We start from the raw sequence: 23,526 nt of genomic DNA, 5'->3' as shown, positions 1-23,526 counted from the left end.
GCATTTTGATCCCACTGAAAAACTTGTTTATTTTATGAATATGGATTTCCAAGCAACTTAATCACTTGGGGAATGATTTTCTCCTTGCCTCGGTAACCTCTCGCTCTCTATTCCAATGCCTCTTGTTTGTGCCATTCCGTGCACCCTACAGGGTGGACTTGAAGAAGCAGAGTAGGTTGAAACAGCCATCGGCTTTGCTCCTTGCTTGCGGTGCCTCTGAAGTCAGGCCTGGAGCTGCTTGTGGGGAATGTGCTTATTAAGCTGCCCTCTTCCTGGCGTTGCAGGAGGACAGCCACGTGTTTGCCCTCTTCCTGGCGTTGCAGGAGGACAGCCACGTGTCTCGACCAAAATGCCTTCCTTCAGACCTGAACTCATGAGCAGACCTCTTGAGCTCACTCCAGAGAAGGAATGCTTGGTGTTCACAGATCTCTATTCACAAAATGGTGTTGCTTACCCATTTTGCATAATAACCCCAAAATACACTCAGTCCCATTGCAGTATTTATTGCCAGTTTCTTTATATGTGAATGTGAAGGTTTTCACTGGCGTTTTAGGGACAGACTGGGTAATTCTCATAGACAAATTCCTTGTACCAGAAAAGCCTAGATCAGAGGTACCAGGTGTGGGGTCAGGTTCTTTAGAACAACCTGCACAATGGTGTCTACAAATTTTGATAAGCCACCAAAACTTTGTAGGATCAGAGTATTATATAAAAATCTTTTTTTTTTTTACATTATGAGAATAGAAATCAAATGATCAGGAAACACTAGGCTCAAATTCCTTTGTTAGCATAAAACTTATGTTAGGGCAGCTGCCCCATTAAGAGGGAGCACAGGTTCTGAGGTTCACCATAGTTTCCCTCCATCTCACACCTGTGTCTCTGATCCACTTACTCCTGCCACAGCCAGCCCTGCCATCTTCTGTGGACCTCCTGTCCAGTGCTGTGGCGCGGTGGCAGGAGCCGGCCTTTGTTGCTGCAGACATGATTTCAGGAACGCGTTCTACCACTTGCTCTTTGTGGTCTTGGGCACATCGCTTGAGCTAAGGAAGCTTCTGTTTCTGCAGCTAGGTGGTTTGCAGATAGGGGATAGTGTGAGTAGTGCCCAACGCAGTGCCTGGCACATAGCAGATGCTTGAAACATGGAAGCAAGTCTGGTTGACCTTTGAGCAACACAAGAATAGAGGCACTGACCTCCTGTGCAGTAAAAAACCTATGTATAACTTTTGACTCCCTCAAAACTTAACTATTAATAGCCTACTGTTGACTGGGAGCCTTACTGATAACAGGTGATTAACACGTGTTTTATATGTTATGTGTATGCTGTACTGTGTTTATATCATAGAGTATACTAGAGAAAAGACTATGTTATTAGGGAAATCATAAGGAAGATAAAATATATCATATTTATGGTCTTTATTGAAAAAAATCGTGTATAAGCGGATACACACAGTTCAAACTTATCTTGTTCAAAAGTCAACTGTACAATGGAAACATCTCACAAAACATTTTGTGAGAAAGAATCAATGTCTACCAGAGTCTTAAATATTCATTGGTCATTCAAGGTAGGAGGGTCCTTACAGCTGCTATGGAAAACATTCTAGCTTTTTAGGGAAGGACTGACTCTAAAGCCAAGGGGTTCGTTCACTAGTGCAAGGTTACTCACTTCAGGGCAAATAGGGCTAGAGCCAGTGGTTTTCAAACAACCCATGAAAAGGTCTCAGAATGTAGTTTGGAGAATTAAATAGAAATTGCTTCTTGAATTATTAAAATTGAGAATAAGGTAATTTTGATTAGCCTGAAGATGGTATAGTTACGTATGGTCATTGGATTTAGAAAGTATGAACTATCATTCATTCATTCATTCATTCAGCACTGATTGAGTCTCTAGTTCAGACAGGTCCAGCGCCTGGTGCTGGAGTACAGCCTTGCGCAGGAGGCTGACAAGGCTACTGCCTTCGGGGAGCTTAGCATCCAGTGTATGAGGCAGCAGAGAAGCAAATATTCAATGACTCCAGATTGAGACGAGTGCGTGTAGGAAGGAAAGAGGGTGGCATGCGGATGAGCCAGCCCCTTAACACACAGCAAGGTGAAGGATGAAGTGCAGGACCCCAATATGGGGATGGACTTGTTGGTTTAAGGACTCAGGTGACCTTGAAGAGGTGGCTGGGAGTTTAGTAAGCCATGATAAGGAGTTTGGGGTTTTTTTCTTAATGTAGTGCAAGGATTTTAGCAGAAGAGCGATAGAGTATTTTTAGCTTTTGTTCAAACACTAATTTTAAGGAAAAGTCCCTTTTGGATGGGTTGTGGGGGAACTTTAACTAAGCTGGTCTCCCCTTTATTCATCTCTATGACTGTCCCCAAAGGGCCCTTTGCCACTCCAGGGCTCCACATAGTACACTGTGAAGACTCCAAATGCAGGAAGTTTATAGACTCCTGAGGGTCTGTGACTTGCCCACCCAGGGTCTCATGCCTGGTTTTCAGAAATTCAATCCTGTGACCTTGTTATTATTTGTTGTTGTTGTTTTTTTCCTCCTAATTCTCAACACTTTCATTGGGTCCCCTGTATTCAGATTGTCCACTCTTTGGTCACTAAAATGTTTGTGCTCAACCACAATAAAAGGTATAAACTGATGCAGTAATATCTGACATGGGATACAGGTACCATCATCTCTGGGTTGGGGTTTTCCTAGTGATGATATGAGACATCTAACCTTTGCCTTTTCATGTGTTCTCAACTCAAAAAAGAAATCATTAATTTATATTTCAAACCAGTTCTTGTTTGTTTGTTGTGTGGTAGTCGATATGAGGTGTGATAGTATCAACAGTTGAATCAGCCAGCTCCCACCCAGAGTAGCGGGTGCTCCTGGCAGCTTCTAGCTCAGGCCACAACCCCTCCAGCACCTTTAATGCTGGACATTGTTCAGTTTGGGCTTCCTTGTAAAAACCATGGCGAGTTATGGAAATGGTGGGAAGGCGAGCAGACAAGATTCCACTCTCTCATTTTATAGTTGAGGAAACTGAGCCTCAGAAAACTGGTGTGACTTAGGTCAGCCTCCTAGGTTTTGAGGGCCAGAGTAAGTCTGGGGTCCAGGTTTCTAACTCTGGGGGGCCTCACACACCAGCACATCTTCTCTGGAGATGGTCTGAGACTGGTCAGGGGGATGAGTGCACAGGGCGTGCCATTGGGAAGTGGGGACAGGCCCTTCGGGTGGCTCTCACGCATGTGGAGGTCATAGCCCCTGTCTTTGTTCAGTTGTCCTAGAAGCTTCTGGCCAAGTGGGAATCTGAGGCAGATCTGGCCACAGATGAAACTTACCATGACCATACCACCTTTCAGGGTGAAGCAATTTTACTAAACACTAACACTGAGACTCCTGGCAATTTAGGCTTCTGCCTCATGATGGTAGAGGAGCAATAAACAAAGTTTGATATGTCTTAAGATCTGTCTCTTTTAAATATGAAACTACACGTGAATGTCACCTGCCCAACTGTGTGCTGATGAACTTCAGATGGCCTCGTCTCACCCCAGTAGACTTGGATTTTCTTTAATGAGAGGTGCGTGGGCCAAGCCCATTTGACCAGGTGAGATACCTGGAGAAGAGGCACATTCTTGGGCTCCGTTTACACGTCCACATCCGGATTCGCCTAAACCCCACCCCAGTAGTATTCACGGAGCAATGAAAAACCGGTATTTTCTATCATGATTCACACTTTAAACCCTGGGCCTCCGTCTGACAGGAGTGCCCGGCCAGCCTGGGGAAGGGTGGGCACAGCTGCAGGCGAACTGAACGTGGAGGGGGAAGGTCCGGCCCCCTGTGGGCCAGGCAGGGACTGCTGATGTCCGTGTGGGGGTCCGGACATGGAGGCATCTGCGCCTCCTCTTGTAGAACGGCCAAGAAGGGCAGGCAGCTTCCTGCGTTTCTGCTGTCAGGGGCCCTGCAGTGCAGCAGGCAAGAGCGAGGTACGGCAGCGGGGTGGTTGGAGGGCTCGCGCCTCTCCGTGGGGTCTCTCCTGTGCTCTGTGGTGCCTTCCTGACCACCCAGGCAGCTCAACTGGACTGAGCTGTCTCTGGCCATTCATTAATTGCCAGGTGAGAGCAAGAGAGGGCACTGGGTCACGTGGTTTCTTTTAAGTTAAATTGTGCTTTGGTGCCAGAGGATGATTGCCCACAACAGTTAAACCTTGTTTGATGATAACTTTTTTTTACTCTGAAACATCTGTTCTTTTTCTGTACAAAGGCAGGAAGCATTTTTCTTTGATTATACAGAATGTCTCCAGGTAAGGTGTAATCTATCTTACCTTGCTGGACTCTATATTAAACAGTTTGTGGAATTTTGATTTCCAATTGCCACAAAGATTAGAAATCTGAGTACTTCCAGTTAAGAACTTTCTTGGAAACCAAAAAACCAAACAAAACCAAACCTTGCTTTTCCTGCCTTTAACACTTTTGTTAGGTGTCTCTTAAAACATGCACAGCTGCTTCTGAACCTGTGCGGACCACCTTTTCAAAGCGTGGAGGAGGTACGGCGTGTTCCGTCTTGCCCCTTCCTGACTTCCTCTCTGCTCACAGACGTTGATCTGCCTCGGAAGCCCGCACAGCTTGGACACTAGAAACCGTGGCTCTTCCCAGTGAATGAGAAATAGATTAGCTTTCTTCCCAGGAGGAAAACGTTTTCAGAGAGTAGAGACTGAGGTTCATAAGAAGAAAAGCAGCCCTAATATGGGAATTCATTGGATGAGTTTTGTATCTGGTCTGTCATTGCATGTGCCCCACAGGCCTTTATAAAGCACCACTGGTTCAGTTCCTTCTGGAAAATCCACTCCCTTCCCTTTCCTATTTCTACGTGTGGGGCAGCAGTGTTAGGCTTGCTCGCGGAGTTACCAGCTGCAAGCACTTTACCTGATCGGTGCATGGGAGTGTGACTGCGCCACATGTGTGTGGCCTATATAAGGCTATGGGTGCTTGCGCTCAAGAGAGGGGATTGCAGATGCACGGATTAATTGCCTGTCCGCCACTGTGAGGGGCCATTTTGCTGTTTGCCTGAGAGGCGGTTTCCCCTGTTTGTGTGCTTGTCCGCCGTTGTGAGACTTTATTAAACGGAATGGCCCAACCCTTTCCAGCTCCACAGTTTTTCTACTGTCTGCCTGAATCCACTGTGAACCTGCCTGGCCTCAGCCACCAGCATTACAATTTTAAATTTTAATAGAAATGATTGGCAATGTGAGGATTTGGGGTGTGTGAGAGTGTGTGTGTTTGTGTTTTGTGTGTTTCAGCATAGGAATATTTGGGTTCACGTTCCCCATGCATTCATCTCGCAGGTTGGTTGGGTGAGCCTTCTTCACATACCTTTGGGCTGAGCTGATACCGAGCAGGCAGCAGAGGGCCAGGGGGTGAGAGGTACATGTCCTGTCAGTGGAGAATCACTGCAGGTCATGGTAGGAGAAAACAGATGCTAGCCATTTATTTGCAGCCATATTATTGCAAAATTTGGGCTTGGCAAATGGTTTGGGTATACATAAATGTATGTAACCAAGATGGTCAGGAAAAAAATAGTTTTCAAAGACGGTATGAGTGAAATGAGGTAAGCAAGCCCCCAGTCATGGTGCTGGAGGCAGGGTCAGGAAGGATGGGGTAATGACTGCTATGGAGACCTTCCTCTGCCAGAGTGGAGAGAGGAAGAGCATTCCGCTGCGGAGAGGCCCCATTTAGTTTAACCTGTTTTCCTAATAGCTTTTTTGGAACTGGGATCAATGAAGGGATGAAAAGGCAGCCTATTCTTCTGGGTGGATGGAGCTGAGGTGGGAGGGGCCTGGGGCACTCCCCAAATTCCCCTAAGCTGACTGGCACTGGTTCACGCAGGCAGATTCGGCAGACATGTGCGTGCGCCCAGAGAGGGTGCAGGACCCTGTCCTTTCTCATTTTCTTTCTCTCCTCCAGCTTGGGTCAAACTGGGCCTCTGATTCCCTCACACAGACCCAAGACCCTTGTCTCATTGAGTTCCTGCCTCCTTAAATCTTCTTAGTCTTAATCTGAGAGCCAAAGCTAACTCAGATCAAAATCTAATGTAGAGAATCAAGGACCATAGGAGCTGAAACATATCTGGGCACCCACAAATGACAGATGAGGTCAGTGAGGCTGGAAAGCTTAGGTGCCTTCCTCAGGCTTCCTGAGAATAGTCCCCCCTCACGTCTAGTTTATGACCTTTCTTGAGGAAGGGGCAGGTAATTTAGGAGACTCAGGTGGCTTGGACACAGACCCTGATGTCTCCCTAGTGCCCCAGTATCCTGGTTTCTGATCCGCCCTGACCTGGTTCCGGCCCTGCTTCCTGACTCCTTGCTCCTCCTTAAGTGGACCGCAGGGAGCACAGAAGCCAAGTGTGGTCCCAGGCCTGGCATATCACCTTGTTAAAAACTCCTCTGGTGAGCACAGTAGTCTTCCCCCTATCTGTGGATTTACTTTTTGTGGTTTCAGTGACCCAGGATCCATCACAGTCCAACAATATTAATGAAAAATGAGCAGTTCAGATGTCTAAAACTGCACTGTTCTGTGTCTGTCCTGCCAGGACTGAATCATCCGTTGGTCCAGTGTATCCACCTGTAGACATTCCCCACCTGTTAGCGGCTTAGTAGCTGTCTTGGTTATCAGGTCAGCTGCTGAGGTATTACAGTGCTTGTATTCAAGTCATCCTTATTTTACTTAATAATGGTCCCACATAATTTATTACATTATATTGTTATAATTGTTCTATTTCGTTATTAGCTATTGTTAATCTTTTACTGCACCTAATTTATAAATTAAGCTTTATTATAGGTATGTATATATAGGGTTTAGTGCTATCCGTAATTCCAGGCACCCACTGAGGGTCATGCAGTGTATCCCCCACAGATAAGGGGGGCTACTGTGCTATCTATAATAAGTGTTATTAGCCACACAGATTATGGATGGGGAAAAAGAGGCAATGGTAGGTAAAAGGGAGGATATCATACTTGATTATTTATTGTGTTCTCCAAATCCTGTGTTCTCCAAATCCCGAGTGTGGAAACACAAACACACACACACACACACACACACACACACAAAATGGGACAGGATATTTGAAATCCTGACTGGCTTTGAAAATCTGGGGCTAACAGTTGTCCTCTGTGAAAGATGACTATGGAAAAGCAAATTTGTGAAAGGTCCAAGCTGAAAATGAAGGCCTGTGACTTGGGGCACAGTCTGTGGAAGTTAAATATTCAGAGGACAAATACTAGAGCCGCCACCAGGTTCAGACAGCACTCAGAAGTAATTCCATCATCCAGGGACTTATGCTTTCAGGAACTTCTAGATCCTATCTGCCCTGTGTCATCTTGAAGGTGATAGCCTTTTCCCCCAAGCTATTTTTCTCTAAAACAAACCCAGGGCTCAGGCAAGAGCAGCTCTTCCAAGACAACTGCTGTCTTTTTTTTCCCCTTATTTTATTTATTTATTTTTTATTAAATTTAATGCAGTGACATTGATAAGTCAGGGTACATATGTTGAGAGAAAACATCTCAGATTATTTTGATATCCGACCATGCTGTGTGCCCCTCACCCCAAGTCAAAGTGCTGTCTTGATTCTAGCAGATGCACCTGGGGGAGGTGCAGCTGCTGCTTTCCTGTTCTCCTGTGATGAGATTCTAAGTCAAGTCAGAAATCAAGGGGCTGTGTTCGCAGGGGACTCGGGTAATGTTTAAAAGTAGAGTGATCTGTCTCTGTGTGGGTGAACATTTCTTTCAGTAGGAAAATGAGGGTTCAGGTTGTTCACAAATTAAGTGTTGGCAGTTTCTCATAGTCTTTCCTCACTGACAGCTTGGAACTTCTTGGAATTACCCTAAGAGGAACTTTGGTAAAATACCAGGCATAGAAAATGGGCCCTGACCTGTGGTGGCGCAGTGGATAAAAGCGTCGACCTGGAAATGCTGAGGTCGCCGGTTCAAAACCCTGGGCTTGCCTGGTCAAGGCACATATGGGAGTTGATGCTTCCAGCTCCTCCCCCACTTCTCTCTCTCTGTCTCTCCTCTCTCTCTCTCTCTCTCTCTCCCTCCCTCTCCTCTCTAAAAAATGAATAAAAATAAGTTAAAAAAAAAAGAAAATGGGCCCTATGTGTGTGGGAGGAGTCCCTTCTGGCAAGTCCTGGAGTCTGGAACTGCACTTCCTGTTTCCCCACTGCCTTCCTCCGGGAACCCTTGAAGGGGCAGGCCCCAGGGCAGCCTCGGTGGGCCCATTGCTGGGATCCCACCTCCTGCCAGCTGTAGGGAGGTCACTTCCTGGCTAATACCCAATTCATTCTTTCTCAGTGCTTCCCATTCCCCTGGTTTCTTCTTCCGCAATAAGAAAGAGGAGGGTGTGAGAGGAGAAGCAAACAAACTTCCACTTCCTTTGCTGCCTTTCAGGCCCAACTCCTAACACACACACCCCACCCCACCCCACCCCCAAGACCCCGAGGTTGAGATTCTTTCTCCTGTGAAACTGGATTCTGAGAGACCAAACATTCCATCTGTGTTTTGGCTCCATTGCTCAAAAGAGAGCTGAGGTGTCTGACTTTGGAATTTTCCCATGGTTTTAAAATTGGGTCCTGCAGCTCTGTCCCTTGCAGGGAGCTAGGGGCTTTCCCTGGGCTTGTTTTTCCACCTTGTAAAGAAGCATAAAGGTTTAGGCCTCGTTACGAGGGCCTGAGTAGGAAGGAAAGATCATGTAATTCACTGTATTCTCATTGTAAGATCATAACCTGGCTTGAATGAGTGCAGCCAGCAGAGAAGATGGAGAGTCGGAGCTAGGATGGATTTAGGAAGAGCATGCAACACAAGTGGTCATGCTCAGACCCTGTTTTCATACGTGTTCCTTACAAAGGCTCTCCAAAGCTGACTAGGAGAGATGCCATGAAAACCAAAAACTATTTTGTTAGCCTGTTATATTCTTTCATGCCATAATCAACATTTGAATTGTGTAGTTTTACACTATGAAAGGCAAAAACATATTTAAAAATATATTTTTTTATATAAAACAGTCCACTCATAGCTTTTTCCTTTAGACTTGACAGAAATTTTTATGCACTGGAATGTTATATTACTTACCTTGCCTCACCAGTTCTATGAATAGATGTGCATTCTCTACCTAGTCTTCAGGACTGTCACGAAGAAAGGTGAAGTAATGACTGAGTCACAGCATTAGAGGTGGAGGGCCAAATGCCTCTTCGTAAAAAAGACATAGTTACAGAGCTTTGTGAAGTAAGTGTTCAATGTCAGTTCTAGGACGTGGTTCTCAATGCCACGGAAACATGGGTCAGTACCTCTCTACAACTGAACATGTCATCCCGAAATGACTGTTGCTATGCAAGTTTATCTTTTAAGCTGGTTTTATGGCATTTGACTCCTCCCTTCCAAATACCCCTACAGAAGTGCGTGTAATCTGCAGTTTAGCTGACCTACTGAGCTGTGATTTTTCTGGCTTTTTTTTTAAATAAGAAATGGGTTGTTGGGCAGATAAAATGTATTATGCTCACTTTGTTAAAGAGGCCGTTGCCCAGGTGATATTAATGTGTGTTGGGGTGGGCTAAAGGCAGGCAGAATCCTTGTAGCCTGGGGCTTGGTTTTGGGATTAAGCCTTTCCTACCCTTTTTGGTGTAAGGTGGTACAATCCTATCATGCCTCAGAGAAGTGACTTTGTATTAAGAGACTTCCCTATTATGTATATTGGATTAAGGGTTTGGATTTCTACACTATAAAATGGGAACGGAGCGGGAGTTTGGCTCTTGGTTCCTGAGGTTAGCATGAGAGAACAGAGAGAATAGAGCCAGCAGTGGGAGGAGGCCACGTGGAGAAGGCCAGGAAAAGCAGCCAAGATGGCGGAGTGCTGAGTGAGATGCCAGTTTGTGTAGAGTTTGTATCTGGGATAAGGGAGGAGATGGGGAACTGAGGAGAAGAAGGCTGGTGAGCTAGAAACCTTTGATTCTAGGAAACTCGGATAAGTCAGTGGCTTTGTGAGCACTGAATGTGACTGGGTTTTGGAGCCCAGTGTGTATTTTTACTTGCCCGCCGGGTGCAAGCTAGATTAAAGACTATGGCCCACCAGTTTTTGGCTCCATGGTTTCTTTACCGACTGTCCGAATCCAATGCGAACCTGCATGGGCCAGGTGGCTGCTGTGATAGTGGTCCTGGCCTTGATTACTGGCTTTACATGGGTCTTGAGTTCTAATTTTGCATTTGAGACTTAGTGAGCCCTTCTGGCCCAGGCTGTGACAGTGGTGAGTGGGTGACTGGGGAAAGGGTATGTAAGAGGGACCATTCCCCTGTGCTCTGGGGAGAGAAGCAGTGTTAGTGAGGGACTCTGTGGAGTACTATCAGGGTCGGGAAGAAGAAACATCTGTGGCGGTTGTCTCAGGAGGAGTTGTGTGTATGTGTATGTGTGTGTGTGTGTGTGTGTTTTGGGAGACTGTCTTTGAAGAGGGAAGAGTGGAGTTGAAGAGAGTACAGGTGGGGTTGCTGTGGGTGGTTGGGAATGCAGTCATAGCAGCTTAGTTACTTTAGCCAGGACCCTGCAGACAGACTGGGTTATCGATGACTGGGAAGAGTTGCAGGGCCTGCTGCCATGTGTATTGCCTGGGAATGACATTTGCCTGAGCTAAGCCATGGGAAAACTCTAAATTTAGAGACCTGACTCTTTCCAGCAACTGAGCCAAGACACAGTAGACGGGATAGTTTGGCCTCTGAGAATTCAGTGTTTGACATACAAAGATCCATATTCACCGGAGAAAGAGCCTCCTCAACTGTGTGTGTATATGGAGGAAAAAGTTGACATAGAAGAGCCATTTTAATGTATTGGAGTCATATGTCAGTGTTTTGTCCTCTTTTAGTTATCACAGGGGATTAGGAAGGAAAGGGGGCAAATGGTAAAAGAATGGAAAGGTGAGAGTATTGGAGGTGTTGTTGAAAAGAGGGTTGGCGGTGATGTATTTGTTGTCTCTAGTTCATGAAGGATTACTCTGAAGAGGATTCGGGTGTTGTTCACATGTCCATATTGAGCCACACAAGGAGAAAAAGGCTTTAAGGCAAAAATACTGCTGGATCAGATGGTGAGAGTCAATGTGACAAAACACTGATTTATGTTACCAATTGAGTAGGTGTTTGTAAAGCCAGTATCCAGGGCCACCATCACAGCAGCCTGGTCCATGTAGGTTCGCATTGGATTCAGATAGTTGGTAATAAAATAACGGAGCCAAAAACTGATGGGCCATTATCTTTAATCCTAGCTTGCACCCGGCGGGCAAGTATAAAACGCACACTGGGCTCCAGAACCCACTCATTCAGTGCTCACAAAGCTACTGACTTATCCGAGTTTCCTAGAATCAAAGGTTTCTAGCTCACCAGACTTATTCACCTCTGTTCCCCCTCTCCTTCCTTCTCCCTGCACAAACTCTGCACAAACTGGCTTCTCACTCAACACTCTGCCATCTTGGCTGCTTCTCCTGGCCTCCTCCAGATGCCTCTCTCCCCTCTCCTCTTTGCTCTCTCCTCTAATGATAATCTCAAGAATTGAGAGAGCAAGCTCCTGTTCTGCCCCCACTTTATAGTGTAGATTCATAACCTTTAATCCAATATACAAAATAGGGAAGTCTCTAATACAAAGTCACTTATCTGGGGCATGATGGGATTGTACCACCCCCCATCAAAACGGGTTGGAAAGGCTTAATCCCAAAACCAAGCCCCAGGCTACAAGGATCCTGCCTGCCCTCAGCCCACAGAGACACACATTAATATCACCTGGGCAACGGCCTCCACGTGGGCAGCGCCATCTTTAACAAAGTGAGCATAATACATTTTATCCGCCCAACAGTGGTGTTGGCCATTATAGAGGCTGGATGATTATCTGTCTTAAATATTTGTGGGTGTCTCAATTCAAGGTGCTAGGGAAAGTGAGAGTTCCTTCTGAGATTTCTTTGAGAATAAAATCCCTTATTACAGTTCTGTTGAGTAACCTTAGTGTCATGGATGAGGGCAAAGGTCCACTCACATATAATATGCGCCCAACAGGAAAGCTCTTGTGTCTGGGTCTCAGCAGCCTCTTGTGCTGAAGCCATGCATTCCTGTTTTCCTGCTTCTCTGTCCCAGACATATGTGACACATGGGCAAGTGTATGTGGAATTCCAGGGTTTCAGCCAGAACCTGGCATGCTCAGTCAACTTCCTTCCCTCTTTCCCTCCGTCCTTCCTTTCTTTCTGTATATAAGTACACAAGAATATTCACATCTATTTGTAATTTTTCCAGTTGTACTTCCTTAAGAACAGTTTACTGCAACTCTTGTCCATTGGTGGCCATGAGGGAGATGTCTGTGTAAAGGTAGCTAAGAACTGAAGATGTGCAAATGTGAGGCCATTTTAGAGGGCTTGAAACTAAAAGCTTGTGTGGGTCATTCCACTGTGCTTAGCTCCTGCAGGAAATGCTCGCCACTCCAGGCTACTGTATTATCTCCTTCCTGGTCCTAGACCACTGCAAGAGCACGTGGAAAATGTGCCTAATATTTTACAGAAGGGACACTGGATTCTCAAAGGTACAAACTAGCTTTCCCTTTCTGCCACTTCTGCTGTCACTGATGTTGACTCTAGAAAGGTATTTTAACCTCTCAATACCAAGTGAAGATAGAGGAGCTGTCTCCCACGTGTGTTTGGGAGAATGACTGTCAAGCATTTAGTTCAGTGGTTCTCAAACTCTTTGAAGTCGGGGCACATTTAAAATCCTACAAATAATTGTAGGCATACTATATACAAATTTCAGAGACGCATGTTATAATAATTAAGTCAAATATTGAAGAAAAAAAAAGTCCAAGTGTGCTTTTATGGTAATTAAACAAAATAAATATGACAAAATTAAATTTATTCTGATATTAAAAAACATTTTTTATGTTACATTTTTGAGTTATGCTTTTTAGACTTTGTAAAAAGAGGGGTTAAAAAATTAAAAAAACGACAAAAAAAGTTATCTTTATATATATATAGATACATTCTTAGTAAGATTTAGTAAATTGGGCAGGTCTTGGCACAAATGTGTTAAGTTTTTCATTCTAGTGTTTATGAAAAACATGAGCCTGATGTGTCCTAGTGATTTCTTCAATGTTTGGGCAAATATTTGAAAGGCAAACTCTCATTTCTTCATCAATACATTGAAGAATTCCTCTCTTTTTACTCTTAATTGTGTTGAGTGCAGAAAACCCCCACCATACATATCATCTTAACTTTACGCCAAACAAAGGATAGAGGAAACTTACCTCTAGTCTTTCCGGGGAACATGGAGGTAGTGTAAACAATCCAGCACCACAGCTTAACAGCCTTTTGCAACCTAATCAGGCAAATGAGGTGGGGGGTTGGGCAGACTGTCAGCTACAGCCAATTCCCCACACCTCTGTCCCCCAAAAATCTAAACTCCAAACCCCTGTTGGTTTTTTGGTCCCCAACAGATACATATTTCTCTGGAATGCCACAGGACGCACCTGGAAATCTTCTAGGGTGCACTTTGAGAACCAGTGCTTTAGTTGTTTAGATTTGAGGGGCAGTTTCTTTCTGACACCTACCTTGTTACTGATTGGCCTTGCCCAACTGAGTGCGGTTAGGTATATATTTTATGCTGTGGGGAGCCTCTAAGGCAGGAGTCCCCAAACTTTTTACACAGGGGGCCAGTTCACTGTCCCTCAGACCATTGGAGGGCCACCACATACAGCGCTCCTCTCACTGACCACCAATGAAAGAGGTGCCCCTTCCAGAAGTGCAGTGGGAGGCCAGATAAATGGCCTCAGGGGGCCGCATGTGGCCTGCGGGCCTAGTTTGGGGACACCTGCTAATGTTTTTATTAGGAAAACCGTTTTTGTGTGTGTATGTTTTTGGTCCATTAAATAGTAGGTTTGGGAGTATTGAAGTTTTTGCAGGGAATTATAGATTTAGTGCCAGATATATTCTATCAGTCATACACCTCAACTCCGTGTAAAAAACACAGGTTGGTTTTTCTTTTCTCTGCTCTGAGGAGAGCAACTGGTAGAACATATATAATAAGGGTCAAAATTGTGTTAGAGTGCTTAAAATTCAGCCTTTCTCTGTTTTTGTTCCATTTCTGAAACGTGGAGAGGGATAGGGAAAAGATGCCTTTTCAGAGGGTCTACTAGTCAACACATCCGCGAGTGTTAATTTGGAAAGAGGGTAGGCAAGATGAAACAAAGGCAGGCAGGTTTGGGTTTTATCAGGTTGATACAGTTGGGTAAGGAGATGAAAGGCCAAGTCTGTGATAATGTGTTGAACTAGTAATTCCAGTTTTGGAGTTAAAAAAAAAAAAAAGAGGAAGAAAAAGCAAAGCACATACTCAGAGGGAGGAGTTGCTCAGAACATTCCAGGAAATCAGTGAACTGTGGATGATAACATGTTTCCTTCTTTTCCCTCAAAGACTTTGTTTCAGAGACTATCTAGGATAAGAGCCTGCTTTATAAAACAATATGAGGAGTTTATAAAGGACAAGGAAAGGGACTACTTGATGCAGCATTTACTATTATCACCAGACTTGTGTTGGTCTTTGATAATTTAGATATTGGCCATGGACTTTATAATTTATCTGGACTTGAAGGTTTTGTGTCTTTATAAGTGATGCTTAAATTGGTCTGTAAAGCCAGTAGCCGCAGCCACCATCACAGCCGCCTGGCCCATGCAGGTTCACACTTGATTCGGACAGACAGGAATGAAACAAGGGAGCCAAGAACTGGTGAGCCATTAGCTTTAATCCTAGCTTGCACCCCGCGGGCAAGAAATACACACAGTGGGAAAACACTTCCCTTTCCATTCAGGGCTATCAAAACCACTGATTTATCTGAGTTTCCTGGAATCAAAGGTTTCTAGCTCGCTAGCCTTATTCACCTCTGTTCCCCATCTCCTTCTTTCTGCAGGAACTCTGCACAAACTCTGCACAAACTGGCTTCTCCTTCAGCACTCTGCCATCTTGGCTGCTTCTCCTTTTCCACGTGGCCTTACTGTGTATGTGTGTGGGCCTTTAGAAAATTTTATCACATGTCTTTGGGACCTTCATCCTCATATTAGTGCACACTTCTTCACCCCACCTCTTATTTTCTTAAACTCCTGACTTTATTCCAAGGCAATATCTTAACAAACAACTTAGAGTTGTAAGAATGGAGGGTGAAGAGACACCCCCTCCAGGCATAGGTAGGTGTCTGTTTCCCATCTCAGGGTCTTTATCTCTTCTGTTTTTCATGTGAAAGATTTTCTTTCTCTTTCTTTTTCTTTTCCCTCTGTTAAGCCAGTAGGCGCGGCTGCCACTATCAAAGCAGCCGCCTGGCTCATGCAGGTTCGCATTGGATTCGGACAGTCGGTAAAGAAACAACGGAGCCACAAACTGATAGGCCATTTTCTTTAATTCTAGCTTGCACCCGGCGGGCAAGTAAAAACACACACTGGGCTCCAAAACCCACTCACATTCAGTGCTCACAAAGCCACTGACTTATCCGAGTTTCCTAGAATCAAAGGCTTCTAGCTCACCAGCCTTATTCTCCTCAGTTCCCCATCTCCTTCCTTATCCCAGATACAAACTCTACACAAACTCTCATCTCGCTCAGCACTCCGCCATCTTGGATGCTTCTCTCGGCCACATGGCCTCTTTCTGCTCTCTGCTCTGCTCCCTCTGCTCTCTCATGCTAATCATCCCAGGAACCAAGAGCGCAAGTGTAAAGCCAGCAGGCAGGGCCGGGGCCACTAACACAGCAGCCCGGCCCATGCAGGTTCGCATTTGATTCGGACAGTCGGTAAAGAAACCATGGAGCCAAAAACTGGTGGGCCATAGCCTTTAATCCTACCTTGCACCCGGCGGGCAAGTAAAAACATACACTGGGCTCCAAAACCCAGTCACACTCAGTGCTCACAAAGCCACTGACTTATCCGAGTTTCCTAGAATCAAAGGTTTCTAGCTCACCAGCCTTCTTCTCCTCAGTTCCCCATCTCCTGCCTTATCCCAGATACAAACTCTGTACAAACTGGCATCTCACTCAGCACTCCACCATCTTGGCTGCTTTTCCTGGCCTCCTCCACGTGGCCGCCTTCCGCTGCTGGCTCTACTTTCTCTGCTCTCTCATGCTAATCTCAGGAACCAAGAGCCCAAACTCTCGTTCCGTCCCCATTTTATAGTGTAGAAATCCAAACCCTTAATCCAATATACATAACAGGGAAGTCTCTAATACAAAGTCACTTCTCTGAGGCATGATTGGATTGTACCACCCCACATCAAGACGGGTGGGAGAGGCTTAATCCCAAAACCAAGCCCCAGGCTACAATGATCCTGTCTGCCTCCAACACACATTAATATCACCTGGGCGATGGCATCTTTAACAAAGTGAGCATAATACATTTTATCCGCCCAACAGCAAGCTCCTGTTCTGCCCCTATTTTATAGTGTAACTTCACAACCTCTAATCCAATATACAAAATAGGGAAGTCTCTAATACAAAGTTACTTCTCTGAGTCATGATGGGATTGTACCACCCCACATCAAAAAGGATGGGAAAGGCTTAATCCCAAAACCAAGCCCCAGGCTACAAAGATCTTGCCTGACCAGAGACACACATTAATTTCACCTGGGTAACGCCATCTTTAACAAAGTGAGCATAATACATTTTATCTGCCCAACACCCTCCATTCATTGAATAAAGAGATTGGGTATCTCCATTGTTCTGGGCATTGTGCTAGGCAGTGTACAAACCATAGTGAGCAACATGGACAAGGTTTCCCTCTTCTTGGGGGTGGGGAGGATAAAATCTTAAATAATTACAAGTGATCATTGTTTATTGGTTATCTAAATCTTTTCTCTTTTTCTTGACTCTGAGCTGCTCATCAGCTGTCCCTGTGACTAGATGACAGGAAGTAAAAGGAGCCCGCCAGTATGCTGTGAGTGTTACGGGAAGATAAAGAGTTGTTTTTCATGGGGCACTGACATAGTCTATGGGTGGGATGAGGAGTCAGGGAAGTCTAAGTGAGTAAAGCCAGAGAAGAAATCCAAGTAGTATTTATCTTTAGGGGAGAGGAAGGAGAAAGCAATACAATTCCAAAGGGAAAAGGGTGAAAGATGCTTTGTTTTATACAGAACCTTGGAAGCCACATAATATTCAACTTCGATCTGTGAAGATAAGTCATTGATTTTGTTTTTGTAGATGAAAGGAGGGGAAATAGTGATGTAGACTCTAGCATATTCTGGGATTCCAGCAACCTCATCTGGGGCCCATGCTCAAGTGCGGAGCTATTTTTAGCACATGAGGCTGAAGTGCTCATGCCAACCAAGCTATCCTCAGTGTCTGGGGCTGCACTCAAACTGAGCCACTGGCTGCGGGCTGCTGGACAAGAAGGGGGAGATGGAGGTGGGAAGAAGCTGATGGTCACTTCTCCTATGTGCCCTGACTGGGAATTGAACCTGGAACATCCATACGCTGGGCCGACACTCTCTATCCACTGACCCACCGGCCAGGGCCTGGACTGACCATTGTTTATGGGTTATCCAAATCTTTTCTCTTTTTCTTGACTCTGAGCTGCTCATCAGCTGTCCCTGTGACTAGATGACAGGAAGTAAAAGGAGCCCGCCAGTATGCTGTTGTGATCACATGACTGGCTGTAATGTGAGGTGAAAGGTCTGGAGTTGAAATTTGTCAGTTTTGATTACAGTGAAATTGAGTTACCTGTACCTTTATGTTTGTCCCCTTCTCCATAAATACAATGAAATAAATTCCCATTAAGCATACACTTAGAGCCAGGAATTAATGTATCTAATGGAAACATCCAGATTAATAAAGACGAGTTGTGTCCTCAAAGATCTCCAGTCTAATGACAGAAACTCAGACGTGGAAGCGACAGAAGAACTCTTCTGCGGTGATATGAGTAAGGCAGTACAGGAACCCAAAGGAAGAGAGTTCTTTCCATGGGAGGGCACCTGGAAGGACTGCAGAAAGAAGGACATACCGTATTTGAATTGATTGTAAAAGAGTGACAGACTGTTAATGGAGCTGAGGTTTTTTAGAGTGAAATTATTTTTGCAGTTCCCCCTTGCTATGAGTAATAATGCTTTACAGAGAGGATGGGACACTTGAGGGAGATCTGTTTTCTTTTCAGCTAGGTGTCGTGTTTAGTGCTGTTGGTCTAGAAACAAGCTGATAGGCTGTTAACCCTGCTGCATGGTTTGCCAAACGTCATGCAGTTAATGAAGGCTTGAAATTTGGGTGTAGGTTGAATTTTCATAAATCAAATCGCCTTTGCCATTATCTTACATTAAATTAAGGAGATGATGTGCTTCCTGATTGCCCTGTAATTGGCAGTGGTAGCTCACCCTTTAACTCTGTTTTCATGCTCTAAAGCTCCCTTCTCCAGAAGTTAGTTAATCATCAGTGCTCTTAGAATAATAGGAAGTTACTTTAGGAGATGCTATTTAAAAAAAAAATGCTGTCAGTGAACAGGGAGGGATTCTAGTGCAAATCATTGCTCCCTAGTTTGTTTGGGTAGAAAGGTCAGATTTCTTATATTGGATTTTCATAAAACTGAGAAAACAGTTCCTACTGTACAATGTGTCAACAACCTGTTCTGTTTGAGATTATTCTTAATATGATATGTAAAACTCTGCTATCCTTTCTCCCTGCCAGTTAATTGACTTGCTAACCTCCTGCCATTGGCTCATTTTAAAAAGGATCGTTTTGCCTGACCATGTGGTTGCACAGTGGATAGAACATTAGCCTGGGACACAGAGGACCCAGGTTTGAAACCCCAAGGTTGCCAGCTTGAGTGCAGGCTCACCAGCTTGAGCGTGGGGTCACTGACTTTAGTATAGGATCATAGACGTAACCCCATGGTCACTGGCTTGAGCCAAAAGGTCAGTGGCTTGAAGTCCAAGGTCACTGCTTGAGTCCAAGGTCGCTGGCTTGAGCAAGGGGTCACTCACTCTGCTGAAGTCCCCCCACCAAAGTCAAGGTACATATGAGAAAGCAATCAATGAACGACTAAGGTGCCACAATGAAGAACTGATGCTTCTCATCTCTCCTTTCCTGTCTGTCTGTCCCTGTCTTTCTCATTAAAAAAAAAAAAAAGAAGAAGATTGCTTCAAACATTCATTTGGTAGAAACATGAAGGCTAGTATTTGGACCTGAGCACTCACTCACTCACTCAGGACTTATCACATGAAAGGCAAAATGAATGGGGTGGTTTTCTCTTGGAGAAATAATACTGCTTTGGGACATGATGCCTTGGCTTTTGTTCTGTGCTACCCACGATCATAGAATAGGCTTGGTTATCTCAAGAAGTTCTGTAATATGGCCTAACCTGTGGTGGCAGTGCATAGAGCATTGACCTTGGACACTGAAGTCCCAGGTTCAAAACCCCGATGCCCAGGCTTGAGCACAGGCTTATCTGACTTGAGTGCAGTCTAACCACCTTGAGTGCAGAGTCGCCAGTATGAGCATGGTATCATCAACATGACTCCATGGTCTCTGGCTTGAGCCTAAAGGTCACTGGCTTGAAGCCCAAGGTTGCTGGCTTGAGCAAGGGGTCACTGGCTCGGTTGGAGCCTCCTGGTCAAGGCATGTATGAGAAGCAATCAATGAACAACTAAAGTGATGCAACTACAAGTTGATGCTTCTCATCTCCCTCCCTTTCTGTCTCTCTTCTCCTCTCTCTACCTCTTTCACTCGCTTAAAAAACAACAAAACAGTTCTGTAATATGTTCAACAATGCAAGTATTTAACAAGGAACACTTTTAGAAGTAGCAGAGTACTGAACCATCCCCCCACCACCACCCCTATAGATTCAGGCTCCATACTATCTAAAATACTAAATAAGTCTCAATTTTGTGATTCTAAGAGAACATAAAGATTAAGAGACTGTGAGAAAGCCCTTAATCTCATACCTCCATCTCAGCACCTGTGGTGAGCCCCTAACTAAAGCCTGTATTCACACAGGTAGGGAAGAGTCACTCCCACCACAAGACAGAGCAGTGGGTGATGGAAACAGAATCATGTCAGATTTCTGAGTTCTGGGTGTCAGTCTACCCAGGACACTGATCTGGTCTGCTTTCCTAACAAAGGAGTTGGCAATGGACAGTCCTTAATACCTTCATTGTTTTCCAAAAGAGAACAATCAATTTTTTTCATCATCTTTCTTAGTAAATCTTTGACATTTTAAATGATTATACTGGACAAATACCCAAGATTCTTTTTGATGTAAAAAGTAAGTTTGGTCACTGAACACTGCTTCTTCTAGCCCTGGGACACTTACATGAGTTCTGTCTTATGCTCATCCACTTACCAGATTCTGATGATGCTCCTCTGCTTATAAGTGGGCTGTTAGAGGAAATACTCACAAGCTAACCATCATCATAAAGACAATTAATGTGCACGCACTCCATTGAAACAGTCCATTGCATGAAGAATGGCATCTTTTGTTATTTTCAATTTTTTTTCCAGTTAGCAAGCATGAAAAATACAGGTGATGGATTAAGCTACTGCATCGTGAACCGTAGCTTAGATTTCCTTCTTTTGATGATGTTCAAGAGCAATCCTGACATGCGTCCCCTGCCCTAATTTCCGTTTTAAAGCAATATTTTATTGAACTACAAAACAGAACATACATAGTTCTCTATTCTGCTGAGGGGAAATGGGAGAGATTGCCAGGTTTCTATGAGAATTATAGGGCTTTCAAATCATTGTGGAGAAAATTATTGAAGTTTAGTGTCATTAAGAAGAGCATATTCTTAATTTGCCTGTAATTTTTAAAAATTGGTACTTTAGTGCCACTTTCAAAGTACTTTTGCATCTTTCTTTTCCAATTTGGCATCAAAATTATTTTTGGAATGACATTTTTAATTTTAGGATTATTTTCTATTTTGATTACCATAAAATATGTTCCCTTTTTTTTTTTTTTTTTTTTTTTTTTTTTTTACAGGGACAGAGAGAGAGTCAGAGAGAGGGATAGATAGGGACAGACAGGAATGGAGAGAGATGAGAAGCATCAATCATCAGTTTTTCGTTGCGATACCTTAGTTGTTCATTGATTGCCTTCTCATATGTGCCTTGACCATGGGCCTTCAGCATACCAAGTAACCCCTTGCTTGAGCCAGTGACCTTGGGTCCAAGCTGGTGAGCTTTGCTCAAACCAGATAAGCCCGCACTCAAGCTGGCAACCTCGGGGTCTTGAACCTGGGTCCTCTGCATCCCAGTCCGATGCTCTATCCACTGCGCCACTGCCAGGTCAGGCGTCAAATATGTTCTGAAGGGAAAAATATTAACAAATTTTGGGGTAATGAACTCAGTTCAGTGGACCTTTGTAATCACTTCCTTTGTGATGAACTTTAGAGATCAGATTTGGAAAAATCTCACAATATAAACAACATGCTGAATCTTGGGATTCCGCACTATACATGTTAATTTTGGTTCTAACAATAACCATTTCATTAGTTACTACTTTCATTTTACTAAGGGAATAGAAAATAAGGATAATGAAATTATACACACAGAGGCATGTTAACAAACCTGTGCATAGCTCATTCTAATCGTTATATTCCTTGAAACTCCCACTCCCCTCCCCGCTAACCTCTTCACATAAAAATCATTTTATTCAAAATTATGGCCTGGCCTCATGCAAGATAAAATAGCGCTCATTGTCAAGTTCATATAGAACTCACCTTCTCATTCTGGGCTGGTCACAAGAACAGGGAGACCAAGGCCTTGGAGACACTCATAGGAGAGAGACATGTAGTGGTTTGGGCTCTGGGCTGGCGGGGAAGCCTGGCATTTCTCCACCCTCAATCTCTCATTGGCATTAGAAGGCACCTGGGGCTTCCTTCTTCCTGCTTCCCACACGAGTAGGGTCACATTTCTGTAACAGATGGCACTGCGTGTAGGCACTAGAATGAGATAAGGGAGATCTCCCATGAAAGTCACTACCCACTGAGAACTGGCAGTGAGCTCACCATAATTCAGGTTGGAGTTAGGAAACCCAGACCAAGAGTCGACTCCATTTCTAATTGATGTGTGACCTTAATCACTTAATTTATTTAGCCTGGGTAATGTTATCTATTGAAAAAAATTTCATAGATGATGAAATGATGTCTGAGTTTTCTTCTTTCACCTCAAATTCCTCAAATGGTATGTTGAGAAGAGTGTGGGCTCTGAAGCCCCTCCAGGTAGCCCTGCCTGCACCAGGCCACTCGTCACTGTTGAGCATGGAAGACTGGGGTTGACTGTCAGTTCTAGTCTGTCTCTGCATCCCTGCTTCTCACTTCAGAAAAACTATATATATATATATATATATATATATATATATATATCTCCAGATTATCTTTCAGAGGGCCCACAGGGCATCTCCTTTCCTACCTTAATTCAAGAACATGACTGCTACCGCCAAACATAAAAATGTGAAACCTTGAGCCTAACCAGAGCACACATGTAGTGCAGCAAGTTTTCCCATCCAGGACCAGTAGATTATAAATACATACTTTAAGCCAAAACAACTGAAATTTTGTAAGTAATGAGATATTGGTTTGTATTCCACATAGTACCAGGGTCACTCTAACAACACAGACATATGAGTTGATTGTATGCCTCTAACTAGAAACTGTTGAGTTGGGAATAGCTGAGGTGACTGATGCTTACTTTCAGATTGGTCCCATATGATTGGATAATTTGGGGGAATAATGAATGCCTTCAAAGACTTGGCAATAAGAAAGTCCAACTATTGTTGACTTTAAAAAATTTGGAAATAGAATTCACGAAGTGGTACCCAAATCAGACAAAAGTAAATGGTTACAAAGGTTTTAATACAGTATTAAATAACTTTTACTTAAGTCTGTATGAAGAGGATTTCTCTGTTTTTATTCTGGCCACTTATTTTTTGAAATTTAGCTTTTTACAAAAAAAAAAAAAAAAAAAAAATATATATATATATATATATGTCTTGCAAAGCAGTGGTAATGTGACCAAAAACTGTAACTATGTATACTACTTCTAAACTGACTCAGTGGCCTAACATCTTTTATTGCTTTAGGCACGCCTGTGATAGTCTCATTGTGAGGAAGCCTATTTTTCAGGTGGTTAAGATGTGTACCCTTTTTTTTGAAGGTGAGCATATATGTATATTATACTTAAGAGTTAATCATAAAAATTATGACTAATTGTGTATTCATTTTAATACAAAATCATAATTGATAGAGGACCATGTAAATATGAGCTGGCTATATTTTCTATTACAAGCCTGTGTTCAGAAACTGTCAGATTTCTGCAAAAAAATAAAAATAAAAACGATGAACATGCTATACCTAAGTGTCCTTTGCTTTGGTTTTATCTCCAACTTCTATTTTACAAATTTATGGCATTTTTGTTGTAGTTTGAAAACCCAGACAGTTCTTGTTATTTACTCTAGTGATGTTCTTTAAAGTTGTTGCATACACTAAATTAGTGAATACTGAATATTTTGATGAATACTGAATTTCCCAGGTGAAAGA

The 23,526-nt window shown here is 43.8% G+C and overlaps 1 protein-coding gene across 19 annotated transcripts in view; it reads left to right on the top strand.

The window, feature by feature from the left end:
• The window catches only part of KIAA1217 (KIAA1217 ortholog), a 561,660-nt gene that overhangs the window by 243,826 nt on the left and 294,308 nt on the right, over positions 1 to 23,526 (top strand). Inside the window, exon 1 of one of the 19 annotated variants that reach the window (XM_066383941.1) lies at positions 3,738 to 3,961. The exons of 17 other annotated variants lie outside the window; for them this stretch is intronic. In XM_066383941.1, the coding sequence (XP_066240038.1) occupies positions 3,860 to 3,961 (102 nt within the window). In that variant the 5' untranslated portion in view covers positions 3,738 to 3,859. One more of the 19 variants, XM_066383946.1, reaches the window with a different exon arrangement.

This window comes from Saccopteryx leptura, chromosome 5 (assembly GCF_036850995.1).
Source record: "Saccopteryx leptura isolate mSacLep1 chromosome 5, mSacLep1_pri_phased_curated, whole genome shotgun sequence".
In the NCBI taxonomy this organism is placed as follows: domain Eukaryota; kingdom Metazoa; phylum Chordata; class Mammalia; order Chiroptera; family Emballonuridae; genus Saccopteryx; species Saccopteryx leptura.
Note: the sequence above shows the minus strand (reverse complement) of the source record. Positions and strands in the feature narration are given on the sequence as shown.